The sequence below is a fragment of the Schistocerca gregaria genome, chromosome X (genome assembly GCF_023897955.1).
Source record: "Schistocerca gregaria isolate iqSchGreg1 chromosome X, iqSchGreg1.2, whole genome shotgun sequence".
NCBI lineage: Eukaryota > Metazoa > Arthropoda > Insecta > Orthoptera > Acrididae > Schistocerca > Schistocerca gregaria.
Genome location: NC_064931.1, coordinates 64,292,307 through 64,308,309, shown reverse-complemented (window position 1 = coordinate 64,308,309; position 16,003 = coordinate 64,292,307). Strand labels below are relative to the sequence as shown.

The 16,003-nt window shown below is 41.3% G+C and overlaps 1 protein-coding gene across 2 annotated transcripts in view; it reads right to left on the bottom strand.

The window, feature by feature from the left end:
* The window catches only part of LOC126297572 (transmembrane protein 183-like), a 267,882-nt gene that overhangs the window by 174,937 nt on the left and 76,942 nt on the right, over positions 1–16,003 (bottom strand). For both annotated transcript variants that reach the window (XM_049988526.1, XM_049988525.1), the window contains exon 2: positions 14,475–14,570. In XM_049988526.1, coding sequence (XP_049844483.1) covers positions 14,475–14,570 — 96 coding nt within the window. The remainder of the gene's footprint in view (positions 1–14,474; positions 14,571–16,003) is intronic.

Below are 16,003 nucleotides of genomic sequence, written 5' to 3'. Positions count from 1 at the left end.
GGTTGTAATGCTCCTGAATTAGGTGGTGCAGGAGCAACAGGGAGGGAAATGCTCCCCACCATCAAGGGGGCAGGTTTAGTCTTCCGGCTCTGAGATGTGACTGGGGTTTTTGGAGCTGATGGGGCTAGAACTGTTGTAGCGGTGGCGTAAGACGATGTCTTACACACAGGATGCAGGCATTCAAATTTTCTCTTAGCCTCAGTGTATGTCTGTCTGTCCAGGGTCTTGTACTCCATGATTTTCCCTTCTTTCTGGAGAATCCTGCAGTCTGGAGAGCAAGTTGACACAGATGGAAGGCGGGGCACATAGAGTATTGGGATGTGATGGGTGTCCACAATCTCTACATGTGACACTGGAAGTACAGCAGGAAGTCATATGACTGAACTTCCAACATTTAAAGCACCATATTGGGGGAGGGATATAGGGTTTCACATCACAGCAGTAGACATCACCTTGACCTTCTCGGGTAATGTATCACCCTCTAGGGCCAAGATGAAGGCACCAGTGGCAACCTGATTATCCCTCGGAGCCCGGTGGGCATTCCGGACGAAATGTACACCTCGCCATTCTAAATCAGCGCTCATCTCATTGTCGGACTGCAAAAGAAAGTCCCTGTGAAATATGATACCCTGGACGATATTTAAGCTCTTATGGGGCATGATGGTTACAGAAACATCCCCAGCTTGTCACAAGCAAGTAACACCCGTGACTGGGCAGACGATGCTGTTTTGATCAAGACCAACCCAGATCTCATTTTAGACAAGCCCTCCACCTCCCCAACCTGTCCTCTAAATGTTCAACAAAAAGCTGAGGCTTCATCGGCATGAAAGATTCCCAATCAGCTCTTAAAAATACAAAGTACAGAGGAGGGGGGGGGGGGGGGGGGGGGGGGGGGAATAAGACCCACTGCCATCCTTAACCTGACGTTCTTCTCGTGGTGTGGCCAGGGAGGTGACATACTTCTGTGCATTGAATTGAGCCCCTGAACACTTAGAGACTGCTGGTGGTTCATCACCAGCAAGAGATGATGTACTACGCTACATCGCGTCTCATCCGCACTGATGCCACCCAATCTGACCAGGGGCCCTCTCCACGGGCACCACCGAGCTGCAGCAAAGGCCACCTGGCAGGATGCCAACTGCCAAGAGTCCTGATGGCCAATGGGATAGGCATCTACCCCCTGGCATACATGGGGAGTTAATGACATAGGCATCAGCAGAGCAATCCGTGTGTGGTCAGGGGGCTACAACCAACAGGGTATATGGTGGCCCCACCACAACGGACTGTCTACTGTGCTGAATATCAGGTGCAGCCAAGCAAACAAGTCCATTATCATCGTCAGCGTAGAAAATGATACTGCACAGTAAATGGAATAGTATGCACCCAGGAGCGTGACCTCACCCAACAGTTGGAGAATGAGCAGAAGTGCAGATTCACGTCAATGAAGGCTGCGATAAGTCTCAGCGCATGATTGACGCAATGCACCATGTAAGGCACCCTTCCCCAATTGGCTCGCTCTTTGGGAAAATTTTGAAAAATGGAGGTCAAACCCTACAAGGGACCATCACAAATGCCGAAACGTGTGAGACTTCTTTTAGTCACCTCTTACAACAGGCAGGAACACCTCAGGCCTAGTCTAACTCCCGGACCCACAGGGGGGTCAAATTCTATAAATATTTTGTTTGGAAGCTCCCCTCCTTTCAACTGATCTCTGAAGTCCATTTCATTCCCGTTTGTTTGTTTGTTTTTTTAGCAACACCTGTGCTACCATTGACCAACCCTTCCAAAACCTTCATTCACAATATGACTAGCACCAACTGCACTTTTTATTGAATTTAGCCTATTCTTGGAAACTAGGCATCATAATGAAAATTTTGCCGTTACCAAAATGAAAGAGCATTAAAGTTTGCATTGAATGCTCTACTTAAAAGTCAAAATTGGTGCAGCCGTTTGACCGCAGTCAGTTGTTAAATTTCATTCATTTTTACCAGCTTGGCAACAAACTAGGACGAATGCCTGTAACTCAAAAATTACTACTCCAAATGAAAAATGTCATGTTGTCAGAGTTGTAGAGCACTAAATTTCTCATTATAAAAGCATCTAGTTTTTCAGTTTTAGGCACTATTAAGCTATCATTCACTTGAAAGTCAAAGTAATTCCATTTTGTTGTTTTTGTAAATCAAAGTTATTCAACAAAATGAAATTTCCAATAGGAAGACATAAATCTCTCCCACCTTTTGGTGTAGAGGTCTCTATAAAGCTCCCTTAATTCAAATGTTGCAAACAGGTGATGCTGTCATTTCCTCTAACCCTATGTTACTGTTTCCATTGGTTGCAGCACCAAGTCTTCCTGTGTTGTGCGAGGGATTCCTTCAAAACTTCTTGGGTCTTGCAAAATTCTCATTTCCTAGTTTGATTTTACTTTCATTGTACAGACACTACACTTAAAGTAAGTGCTTCAGACTGTACGGAGGTGTGTTTTATATGTGATGGCAATTTGGCATATGGTGATGTGGTTAAAGTGAAACAGAAAGGACTCTAAAATGCTACTACAATCCAGTAACAAAAGGAAAATTGCAGCACGTTGTAAGTTACTAATTGGCCTGGCTGAAGTCTAAGTGCAAAGTGATTATCAGAAGCACAAGAACTCAAAGCTAATTAGATCATCTTTGACAAAACACCCTGCACCATGTATGAAAGATTCAGATCAACACTTTTTGTCGATGCTCTTAGTCCAAATTGGCTTCACAGTTCCATATATGAAAGCCTCCCTATCTGAGACTTGTTCGATTGCACGATCTGAGCATCTTAACTTTGCGAGTGAAGAATTCATCCAGTTCATCTTTGATAATGCCGATTTTAACATCTGCACGTTTGACAGGTTGAATACTTTCTGTTCCATGGGAGGAATCATGGCAGTCACTCCCTACTCAGCTATGGAGTCAGAGAAGAACACTGACTGAATTTTTTTCTATAGTTGGTGTAACTCAGCTGATCACCTATAAAAAAGCAAATGATATTGGCTTGAATGGTATAATTATAAAGGATACCAATTCCGATGACCCTGAGTGCCCTCTGAATATGAGATTCTGTGGCTTTATGGAAAGTGGAAGAAGTTCATTGACATGCCAGAGTGGAAGGGATTCATAGAAGAAGTCACAAATCACCGACAATCAGTTCATTCCAATGTGTGTCCTGTTCTTAAATTATCCTCCAACTTCGTATGACACAATATATACAGCTCTTCTATCAGTACTGAAAAAAATGCATAAGACATGATCAAAGGTGGTGTTTTGTCAATTTTGATCAGCCACCTTATCTGAAGGCGATGGATAGTGTAAGAAGCGAAGGCAGCAATTTACAACATGTTGTTGTACAGTTAGGTAGGTTTCAGCTTCTAATTTCCTCCTTGGAACGCATTAGTATAATAGTGATAGGAAGTGGCTGAAGAGACTTATTGCCCACAATATTTGCTGAAAACAGTTTGGATAAAGTTTTGAGTGAGCATGTTTACACTCAAGCAATAAAATCTCTTACACTGTCATGCGGTATTGTCATATTACATCTTTCAGGAGATTGAGCTCAAAGAAGAGGAAATAAAAATAATTGAGGAACTGTTGCTTCCCAATAACAGACCATCAGTTTTCAAAATGCCATCACAATGAAGATTACACAGATGTAATAACCAAATCTGAAAATGTGATTTGCACCATTGAAGCACAAGAAAAATAGCTAAATTATGGATGCAATCTTAAAGCATGGTTATGCTCACAAAACAGTTCGTTGAGGTTGAGCATACTGGGAACTTTAATCTGCATTTAAACACCATTTAAGAAAATGCTACTATATTTTAATACTTTCATCTGCCATACACTAAATGCTGCTGAATACAACAAATTTACAACTGGAGACTACTTTACTATTAGAGGAAGTGATAAATTTTGGTGTGGCATCCCCTTTGATATGGCAACAGAGCAAACTTTAATGAAGACAATGAAAGTGAAAGGCGGTTTAACTCGGGCATGTGGGTTTTCACAGTCTGTGCTTGCAAAGTGGACTTCAGGGATGGCATTGTTATAGGACGTTTGTCAAAAAATTGAAGAATTCTGTGATATACCATGAGGTGAGCAACATTTGGATTTAAGAGCTTCGTACAGAGATAGTAATGCAGCACACAGTGACAAACTGAAGGATTGGCTGTTAAAACACCCATTTTTTCCAAACTGTAATGTGTTTATGTCAGTAAGCAGTGGAGCAATTGGTGATGAATCATTAAATTGTCATGAGGTATTAGTAGAAGGAATTAAGGGGATCACCAGAATTAAAGGAGAGAACTTTAAAAACTCTCATTTCAACGCGACCTCAAGCTTATAACACTTACATCATGCACTACAGTCCTCAAGATAGGGAAGAAGAGGATTGCTACCATAAACATGCTACCATTGTATCACAGACTGTGTGTTATCAAGCAATCTGATAAACACTAAGTTCTGTTTCCCATTTGAACATTCACCACACCCCATGTCATTCACAGAAGGCAGTCTCAATAATGGTACAAATATCACCTCTCTATGATGCATTTACAGCTTTCCAACAGAATGAAGTATACAAAATAAAAAGCTTTAAAGCTTTGTAGCAGATACTGGTCACCTGCTCTATAAGGTTGTTTAGCACATCAAAGGAAAGTTTGGCACCATCTGTATTAAATGTGAAACCTATATGAGAAAGCACTACAGATCCAAAATCACAGTTATATTCAATGCCTATCCAAGTCCAAGTGATGCTTTGCAAAGGGGAACAAAGTCTTCTGAAAGATACCATCATTTATGGACACCAAGTTCTTCATCAGATATCATTTTTGATGAAGATACAAATGCTGCAGTCACACAGGAGAAGATCCTCACAAATGATAGCTACAAGAACTGCTCATTTTTCATGCTCATGTGGAAATTTGAGGACGAGGGTTAACTGATTAACAGAAGGAGGTTATCGGACTAAATGGCAAGGTCATCAGTGTCACGATTCCAAAGTTATTCACAGAAGAGAGAGGGTCTGCTAAAGGTGGCCGGATCCAGTTAGAGGAGTCATACAATAAAAGAAGGAAGTTAAGGCACGCACACTAGAAGGCATAAAAGGGTAGCCCAAATGTAAAAACTGAAAAAAACAGAGGGGTCTTTCCACAAGGGAGTGGTCATGGGTCCCAGACCGAGAAAACATGAAGACAGGCCCCCAACCAGAACCACTCTACCCCTGCTCCAGGAGTAAAGTAAAATCTTATATCTGGAAATAAAAACCACTTTCATGGAGGAAACTGAGGACCAATTCAAGCATCCATGAATCATCTGAAAATTTAGCTACTTTTCGACATCATCACCATTTCTGTCAATGCATGTTTATAGACGCTGTAGCAGTGTTTGTATGCCCATGTCATACCAGCTTGCTTCCATGCCGTTCAGAAAGTTACGAATCTCTTCTTTCACCTCGTTGTCAGAGATGAATCGCTTTCTGGCCAAATGTTCATTTAACCTAGGGAAAGGGGGTGATAATCACTGGGTGCCAAGTCAGGACTATAGGGTGGGTGGGTGACTATGTTCCACTGAAACTCTTGCAGGAAAGTAACGGTTTGCCGACCAATGTGTGGGTGAGCATTGTCATGGAGAATGTGTATGCCCTTGTTCAACATTCCTCTTCTCAGGTTCTGAATTGCCCATTTGAGTTTTTCCGAGTCTCACAGTACCTGTCAGTGTTAATGGTGGTCACAGTGATTCAGCTCCAACAACGAGGTGGAAGAAGAGGTTCATAACTTTCTGAACAGCATGGCGGCGAGCTGGTATGACACGGGCATACACAAACTACCACAGCATCTACAAAAATCCATTGACAGAAACAGTGATTATGTCGAAAAATAGCTGTAAACTAATGTAAACCATTGTAGAAATAAACAGATGTATGTAATTATAAAAAAAATAGGAGACCTTGCTTTTGGGATTACCCTCGCACATTCAAGGCATTTCGAAGACTATACTTAGTACAAAGGGCCAAAATAAGGCGACATTCCATCAATATATAGGATACCGTCAGTCTGGCTTCACAACCACATTGTTGAGGTGGTTTGTAACACAAGGGGAAACAATGAGTGATCCTGGTATGACCAATGCATAGACACCATAAGAGAGTGGACTCCTTCTGAGAAGAGTAGAAGGAAGTGTGCCAAACCACAGTAGTATCCTTGATTGCGCAGAGTTTATTACTGAGCGGAGTAGTGCACAAGATGTCATTTCACTTTTGGGCAACGATAAATTTGATGCAGATCTGCATGTCCACAACTGAAATCATGAAAGCGAAAGGGGGTAAGTATCTGTTTCTCTAGCCAAAAGGTCAGCCAGTACATTCCCTAGCATGCCCACATGACTTGGGACCCAAAGGAAGACAACTAAGCAGCGGACATGGTCAAGAGCAGACAGGAGGCAGAAACCAAAGGGTGACAAGAGTAGCAGTGGTTGATAGCCTGCAGGCCGTTCACTGAGTTGGTACATATGAAAACACTGTGGAAGGAGACCTGAGTAACAAAATGGAGGCTCCAGATTTGATTAGCACCTCTTCTGTGGACACACTACAAGATTCCGGCAATAAATGGTGTTCTAAGTCAGCAGGAGACGTGAAAGCATGTCTCGCCTTCTCTGTCATCTCAGAACCATCAGTGTAGAAAGTGGTAGCACCCAGGAACCCTGAAAGGGTGGAACATACAAGACGTCAGAGGACTGTAGGTGTGACAGAGACCTTAGGACCCAGGAACAGGTCAGTCCTAATCCAGGCCTAGGCACAATTCGACGAGAGGGGGATGGAGGAAATACACAGGGCGCATTCCTGTGAGTGGTGACGGAGATCTTGACAGGGGGAACTGAGACGCATTCCAACTCGCAATTCCACCCATGGGCTGTTATCAGGAAGGAGACATCCCTCGTTTGCAAAGAGGACAGGATACATGGAATGAGCAGGAAATTTGTGAATGGCGATTGCAGAAGAAACTAGAGTTCCCTCCATTGCATTTGTATATGGCGAGTCCCCGTTTTTGTGAGGAGACTGTCAACGGGACAAGTGAGAAAGGCACCAATAGCCACATGCACCCCACGATGGTCAACAGGATCAAGAATGTTCAGAGTGGAAGGAGCTGCTGAGCCATAAAACTGACTTCTGTAATCTAGTCTGGACAAGACCAAAACATGGTAAAGATGTAGAAGAGAAGAACGGTCTGCCCCCCAAGATGTGTGGGCCAGCAGGTGGAGAGCATTAAGCTTCTACATGCAGGTAGAATTCAGGTGGTGAAGACGGGACACCCACATCAGCTTCTTATCAAAAATAAGGCCCACAAAAAGGGTCTGTGTTACAATCGGTCACCTCAATAATGTTCTGGATTGTGGTGTTCTGTGGGTTGATACGAAACCCGCGTTTTGGCGCGAGAAAACTGGAAGCCATGGGAGATGGCCCATGCTGAGGCCCATCGGATAGTGTCTTGGAGCCAGTGCTCAGAAGATGCTACCGAGTAGGAGCTGCACCAGATACAAAAATCACTGACCTACAACGCAGGGGTAACTAGAGGCCCAATAGAGGTTAAGGGCCCATTGATGGCTATGAGGAAGAGTGTGACATTTAATACAGAACCTTGTGGGACACCGTTCTCCTGAATCCAAGGGGTGCTGAGTGAAATGCCATCTTGTAACCAGAAGAAACTGTGAGATAAAAACTCGCGGATAAAAATTGGATGGTGACCGCGAAAGCCCTAATCGTGGAGGGGTAACTAAAATGTTATGGCGCCAAGCTCCGCAGTATTCCTTATGTAGGTCAAAGGAGGCCACGACAAGATTCCAGCGGTTAGTAAAAGCCTATCAGACTGCTGTTTCCAATATGGTAAATGGTCAGCTGGAGATCATCCATCCCAGAAGTCACACTGGTACGGGGACAAAAGGCCCCAAGATTCTAGTACCCAACATAACCTGAAGCTAACCATACTCTCGAGCAGTTTACAAACTAGTTTGTAAGGCTAATCAGGTGGTATCTGTTGAGAGAAGTTGGGCTCTTCCCACGCTTGAGGACAGCGATAATTACATTGTCTCGCCATTGCAACCAAAAAGCACCCGAGAGCCAAATGTGGTTGAATACTATGAGGAAATGTTGCCTCGGGGCATTAACACTTACCGTGCATCTGCTGTAATATTACGTCGCGGGCGGAAACGAAGAAAATGCGGCCGCCGTAATATTACGTCCCGCCGCATTCCACATTGTTTTAGTATTTCAAACGCACTGTTAGCATTCCCGCTACAACCTGTAGGTCCTGTAATGCTTGCAGTTCATCATATTAGCGCTAGATTGCAGCACCTAGTGAGGTAATGCGATATATTCGTATATATTTCCGAACGAATTCACGTGTTTTTCATGCGTATGTTACGGGTTCTGTGGTATCCTGTCGTTTGCTTACCGTTTATTTTTTCGTTAGTATTTTGGTTTTAGCTTGTTTATCTTCTTTTTACTCACAATGGCGAGTGATGAGGATGGAAAACTTCGAAGAATGATTGAAGAAGTACTTGCTGAACCTACTGGTGACCATTTTTCGGATTTCGATAGTGACAGTGTTTATGAAATGCCGGAAAATAACGATAGTCCAGGGAAGTCTAACATCTTACTAAATCGATGCAGAACAAGATAGTTCATGTTGCGATTTGTTGTTACGTTCTGTATTATTTCAGACACAGATTTGTCGTCAGATGAAGGTGAGCCACCGCCTGTGTTCCCCCCTACTCATCATCGAAAGAGGCCACGATTGAGTGACATTTCACAGGATGACTGGACTATAGTGGATCAAACATCAAACATTTTGCTATTTACAGGGTCTCATGGTGTGCTAAATAATGTAGGACTCTGTCAGTCTAGTGAATATTTAGATTTTTTACCTCATTTTATAAATGACAGGGTTATTTCAGTTATGAAGGAACAAACAAACATATATGGTAGACAGAAGGTGGCCACACTGAGAGCACAAAACAAATTAGGGCCCAATTCTAGATTCAAGCAGTGGACGACGCTAACAATTGCTCAAACAAAGACGTTTCTGGCTATCATCCATCACATGTCAATCAGTGAGAGGCAAAGTATGGCCAGTCACTGGTGTAGTGATCCAGTGTTTAGCTGCAATTTTTGCCCCAAAACAGTGAAGTGGTGGAGAAAGCTTGCCTTCCACTTCATAATCATGGCAGTTTCCAATGGTTGTATTTTGCACAGTTGCATCAATGAGAAGAAACTGAGCACTCCTAAGTTTATACAGGAGGTCTGCACTGCGTTAGTGTTACAGAGAGGAGAGAGAATTGAGGATTCTAATGGATCTGCAACGATTGCTCGATTGTCGCAGAAACATTTTCCAAACCGTGTGGAAATGGCAGAAGGGAAGAAGAAAGCACAAAGACGTTGTGTAGTGTGTAGTGGAAAACAAAAGAACATTAGTGGGAAAGCTGGGAGGAAAGATACTTCTTACGAGTGCAGTGAGTGTAATGAAGGTTTGTGTGTAGCCCCGTGCCTCAAGCTTTATCACACTGTGGTTCACTATGCAAAATAGCTAATGTGTATGTAGCTATGCTTTATGTGCAAATGGTGTAAAAAATGTCTTTTCTATGTCAAATGATCACTTTCCAAAGTTTATTTCTTCTTTAAATTTAATAAAGTAGTAAAAATAAATTTTTGACAAATTTATTTTCGCAAAATCGAGGAGAAATCCGCATCACTTCTTGGAAACAGTATATGCCCCATACACATGACTGTTAACCCATGTAAAGTTGAAACCTTAAAGTTTTAAACCATACCTGTAGTTATTATGTATCTCTAACTAAACGTCCTTTACAGCTATTTAAAGTCTGTCGATAATAGAAAAATCAGCCAGCACACAGGGAGTGGCATGCAGTTAAGGGCTTAGCATGGTAAGTGTTAATTTACTTCTTCTTCTCTTTCAGGGGTGGAGTAGGACAGGGTACAGAGTGAGTACAGGCTTCTAAGAGATCCGGAACCAAAGAAGAGTGATCAACCTGGGACCTCACACATGGTGCGTCTCATGGCCGAGTTATGGTAGCAGGCTTTTGGCCCACGAGACACTGGGAGGAGGGGTTTCAGGAAGGGGGGAGGGGAGCCCTATCACCGGCAGGGGCCACAGAAGGGGGAACTTTTTCGGCCAGCAAGGGGGAGCAGCTCCATGAGGGGTACTCAAGTGATACAGGCAGAAGAAGACGCAGATTCATTAACTGTGGAAACAGCTATTTCCCAAGTTTCTGAGTCTGACAGTGTGGCAATTGTGAACATGGACACAACAGGTCGAGGGAACAACAACTTTCACTTCCATGTATCAGGAAGAGGGAAGTCAGCAGGAGTGTTGTATTCCAATAATTCTATTTCGATCCTGCATTTGCCTTTTTCAACCATATCATCATAGGATGTGATACCACATCATACTTTTTTTGGCCAAGGAAAATTGAAATTACTCAATCTTACGGAGCAACAGCCACACCTCAGAGTGCAAGATGCTCAATTTGTTAAACCTTTAGTCTATCAAGATTTAATAGCACGGGCAGCAAGAATAATTGTTATTATTACTCCATGGGACTCTTTGGACGACCTCAGGCATGAGCTTCTTGTAAAATCTGTCCTGAGGAAATCTTTCAAACTGTAAAGGCTACCAGTAACATTTGACACAGCAAGGTGGTACTCATGACCCTCCCATCAAGTGCAATCTTGGCTGGGGAAGAAAACTGATCCATGCTAGTTGGGCTGGAAGAAAAACTTACCAGGCTTGTTTTCCATGAACATGACAAAAGGTGCAGCACCACACGCAATACTGAAGATGGTTTCCTGCACAAGCGAAATGGGATGCACAGCAGTATGTGGATGTCACAAATCTGGACTCTATTGTGGCTTATGCAGCTAGAAAGACCCAGAAATTGAGCTCTATGTGGAATACAGTCAAGGTGTCGCAATGGATCCTGAACATTGGATGCTGGACTGGGGCTGGCCGCAGTCTCCTGAACAAACTCGATAGAACTGAAATTTGATAAAATATGAAACTCTGATATTTAAATTGTGTTTTTAGATACTTTGTTGTCCTTTTATTTGTTCAGTTGTACAAATGTTTATATTACTCATTAATAAATATATATTGTCCATTACTATATACTTGGTTATCGTTTTAGAAACCCACTGTCACCAATTAAGGCATGGATAAAAATGAATAAAAGCATACGTGAATTAAGAGAATTAAAACAACATACATAAAAAAAACCATGTCACCCCACTGAAAATTTCATTTCATTGAATAACTTGAACATTCAAAAATGGAATCACTTTGGGTCTCAAGAACTTGACATTCTTCATTTGGAGTAACCATTTTTGAGTTACAGGCATTGGAGCCAAGTTTTTTGCAAAGCTGGTGAAAATAAACGAAATTAAACAACTGACATTGCCCACACAACTTTGCTGATTTTGACATGTAAGTACATCATTTCACGCAAATTTTAATTCTCTTTCATTTTGGCAATAGTAAAATTTTCAGTAGGATGCATAGTTTCACAGTAATAGGCAAAAACATGAAAAGTTCCAAAATTTCTTGGTTTTTGCCCACAAAAAGTTGTCCTGAGGGATTTGGAGATTGAAAACTTGGATTCAACTTCTCCTCAACCACATGTGCAAGATAAAACAATAAAATCTTTTACTTCATTTTCTGCAAGCAAAAAGAATGCCATTACTGGACTAGTATGCTTGATTTTACAACTATCCACAACAGAGTAATATCAGGGAATGATATCAAGCAAGCTGCACCATCCTGAGCTACACAATCTTTTGGTCCTCTAGAGCAAGAGTCAAACAAGTAATATTAATTATCAGTTTTCTAGACTGCCACTGGTAGGCCATTACATGTAACAATAGCTCCCTGATCAGCACCAGAATCTGTAAAGAACTCCAAAAAGCCAGTCTTAAGATTTGGAAATCCACCATCTTCATTATTAATGCTCAGTCGGCCGCAAATCTATGATAATGGTGAACTTCTATTAAACATGAATGATTTAATACATCACAAGTAACTTTTAACTCTTGAGCACATCACTATTATACATTAGCCTCAGTCAAACACTGAACTCTTCAAGAGTGTATACTATTTCAGTACAAATGGTGGTAACCAGAAATTAAAGTTGAATATTTTATACCCGAAGACCATGTCTCCGTTTGTTTAATTTTTGTAACTGGAATAGCTATGGCAGTGTTTGCAGTACACTGCTTACTTCAAGAAAAAAATCATGAAATTTACTATGACTTTGATGAAATGAGCCTCTCAGTACATGCCGATTGTTACCCATAACTTGGAAATGTTTGTGTCTTCCTGTTGTATTATCTCATTTTGTAGAATATGGCAAATTTTGCTAACATTCTAATTATCATTATTAAAGTTTATTGTAACATTATTAGTGATAATCCAGTCTAATGCAGTTCAAATGTTTTCAATATTTACAGAAAAGCAATGTAATCTCCAAACTGACTCCAACTGTTCACAATCAGTCACTAGACCAGCATTACTCATTTGTAGCAGAAGCTGCTCAGTTGTTTCTTCAACGTCCTGGCCATCAAATACAGTTTAATCATGGAAATCATGTTATCCTAAGTGACCACAAGAGGTTTGACCATTTTTACAAACTCAATTATCGTACATAATAAATTTATTTCTGCATGGAATAATGGCTGTATTTCTAGGAGAATTTCGTCTAACGACATGCCATTCCAGAAAGCCTGCATAGGTGTGGGTACCCTATGAAGTGTTCCGGCACTTTGGCAACAGGTAGAGTTAACATCAACTTGATTCATTAACTCATTTGGTAGTATATTTTCTGGTAAATCGCCTACTATAACTTTACAATTGCAAAGTTTTTTACGCAACAAACAAACTGTATGAGCAAATGTGTGTACATAATTAGCAGAATCTACCCCATTCAAATGGCTCTGAGCACTATGAGACTAAAAAATCTACCCTGTATTTAGCTCTAAACTGAGACATACACTTGGCATTTCTGGCTTGCCTTGCCAAATGTTCTTTGGGAATCTCATTCAATATAGCCCAAATTGTAGCCTCTCCTTCCCTGGCATGCCTAGAAAACACTGCTGTGGTATTTCATTTACACGAGATGCAGCAGTAGACTCTGCACCATATCTCTCTCTAAACGACACTGCCAGTCTTGACTGCACATTTCAACATTACAAGTAGCTTGTGATATCAAAAACTGATATGTGTCAGTAGTGTTCTCCTCAGACTGTGTTAATGTGCATCTTTTGGCATCATTATGAGCTCTTAGTTTTTCGCCCTAGTCTCTTTAGTGTCATTGGAGTGATTAGAAGTAACACCTAAAAGCAATGAAACAATATTAAATAATTATTACCTCTAACAAGAACTATTCAATGTTTTATTCATTTACATCAATCTGAAACTTGTTGTTATACAAAATCACATCATACAGTTATCTTCACCTTAAGAAAAGAGTATAAGCATGTGTGATGAGACATGTAATTTTTATATTACTGCAATTGCAAACTAAAAATTCTCACCACTGCATAAATAAATCATCATTAATTAAACGTTTTCACTCAGGAAGAACACTTTAATTCGGTTAAAAATGTGCCCTAGAAAATTAAAACCGGAAAGTTGCTTATGAGCAATCACCCTAAGGCACCTTCTGAACAGAATTTAATCACGTTTATTTACCAAATATCGAAGAAAACAAGAAAGTCAGAATAAAAAAAGAGGGCCGATACTCAAAAAAAAGGGCCGATACTCATAAAAAGAAAGGGCCGATACTCAAAAAAAGGGCCGAAACTCAAAACTGCATCTGCGATACTGTATAGCCGAAGTCTTTCAGCTATAATGGTATTTATTAAAATTTGTGTATTGTCAGAATATGCAGATCTCGCATCACAATTTCCTGTTTCGCCCCAGAAAGTATTTATGTAGAGATGGTCATATTGTATCCACTAGCAAAATACAAAATTTAGAAAGAATGAAACATAACTTAAATTAAAAACTTAAAGAAGACTTTGACAGAAAAAACCTCTATAAAAAAGTACAGCCCCTTTAAGTTCCATGTAAGTAGTAATATTCTGATCCAAGCATCATAGTGTCTGGGGACTAAAAAAAGGTGACATCAGTTATCCTTTCTACAACAGCATATTTTCATTATTTATGGATGGAAGCCTCTTCCTTCCTATTACAAATGATAAAAACATTGGAAATTCGTGAAAGTAGGAGCGCTACATGTATTAACGTGAAAGTTTCAGTCACCTCTCAGAAGTTACTGATAACAGCACCCAGTACAAGAAGGGACTAAGCAGTTTGTTGATTTTTACAAAACGCAACAACACTGAAGAATTGTAAACAGACATGCTAAAGAAAATGATCTTACCATCATTCACAGCTGCCTCCGTTTTCTTTAACCCATGCAGACTGCTGACGGGTGACTTTATTATTCCATCTGATTTTCTTTTTCCCATTGACAAATCTGAAATAGAGACAAAAACTATGGATAAGATAACTACCTTCTGCAGACAAAATGTCCAGGAGGTGTTTAAACACTTTCTGTCAGCCTCATAGACCAAAACACAGTTTCAATAGCTTTATTTCAGGTCAGTGCAGTTGTACCTATTTTTGGTGTCATATTATGATACCAAAATACTGATGTGGTAAATGGAGGCCTGCTGTGGTGACAATGGTACTCTGCTTGCAAGCGATAGGTTTCATAATCATTACAAGGTGAAAGCAATTTGAACAGTTAACTGTCATGAGCCATGATCATGGAAGCCTGAAAACTTTGCCAGAGAAACATGTGCAAGCACAATCATTACACTGATATTTGTACAGTACATGATGAATAATGTTATACAACTGTAACTCGCTAGCGTCCATGCACCTGCAGGATTAAAGCACGCAATGAGTATCTAACATGGCTGTGTCACACGTGTGTGGTGCTGTTTGCATACCTACAGGCCACAGCATCTCTCAAACAGCATGTTGCTTTCTGACCCAGTATCAAGGTAGATATTAGATCCTCCCACTCTTAACCTGCATGCAGTTCCAATAATATCCTGTTGTGACATGGGAGGTGTGGTGAAGGAATCTGGGTGCTGGACTGTCTACTCATGGGCAAAGCAGTGTATGTATGTAGGGATTAGTCAGTGTGGTGTCAGTGCAGATAATTTCAGCCAGCCTGATGGCTGCAGAGAAAGTCTTAGGCCTGACTGGTACATTGGTTGCTGAGAGTAGCCTGGTAGGTGATGAAGGACTGACCTCCTAGGGGCACCTGTACCTCCCTGAATGACCCCCCGCTGTCGCTTCTGACCTACAGTCGGCCCGAAATCATACCAGTGGTGCAACGAGAGCAAGGGCACAGGTGAACCTACTAGAGGGTGGGATTACGGAAGGTTCCAAGTTTGGACCTGAGTGCTGTTTGACCATCTTTAGGAACCCAATGGCTGCCACTGCATGAGCTCGCATGTATGGGCTCACACCTTCAAATGGACCCCAGAATGGGTACAGGGTAACCTCATAGGTCACAAGGTGTTTCAGATGTCTGACATTGCTCTCAGAGAGAATATGAGGTCAGCCGTAGGCACCAGCTGCAGCTGCAACAACATGCACAACCCATTCCTCCTCTCAGACCTTACAGGGACCTTTGCTACCATGACCTTTAAAGAAGTGAACAGAATATTGAGGTTCTGTATGTGCTGCTCCCGTTATAATAATGTCATTGGGGTAGTTCACACAGTTAGGAATATATTGTAATAACTGCTCTAAATAAGCTGCAATTCAGCTACTCCAAAAGGTAAGTAATTGTAATGGTACGTGAAAAAAGCACATTGCGCACAACAAAGATGTATCACGATTGTTCATCTAATGTCAATGGTAAGAATTCCTCTTTTTTTTTTAACTACAACC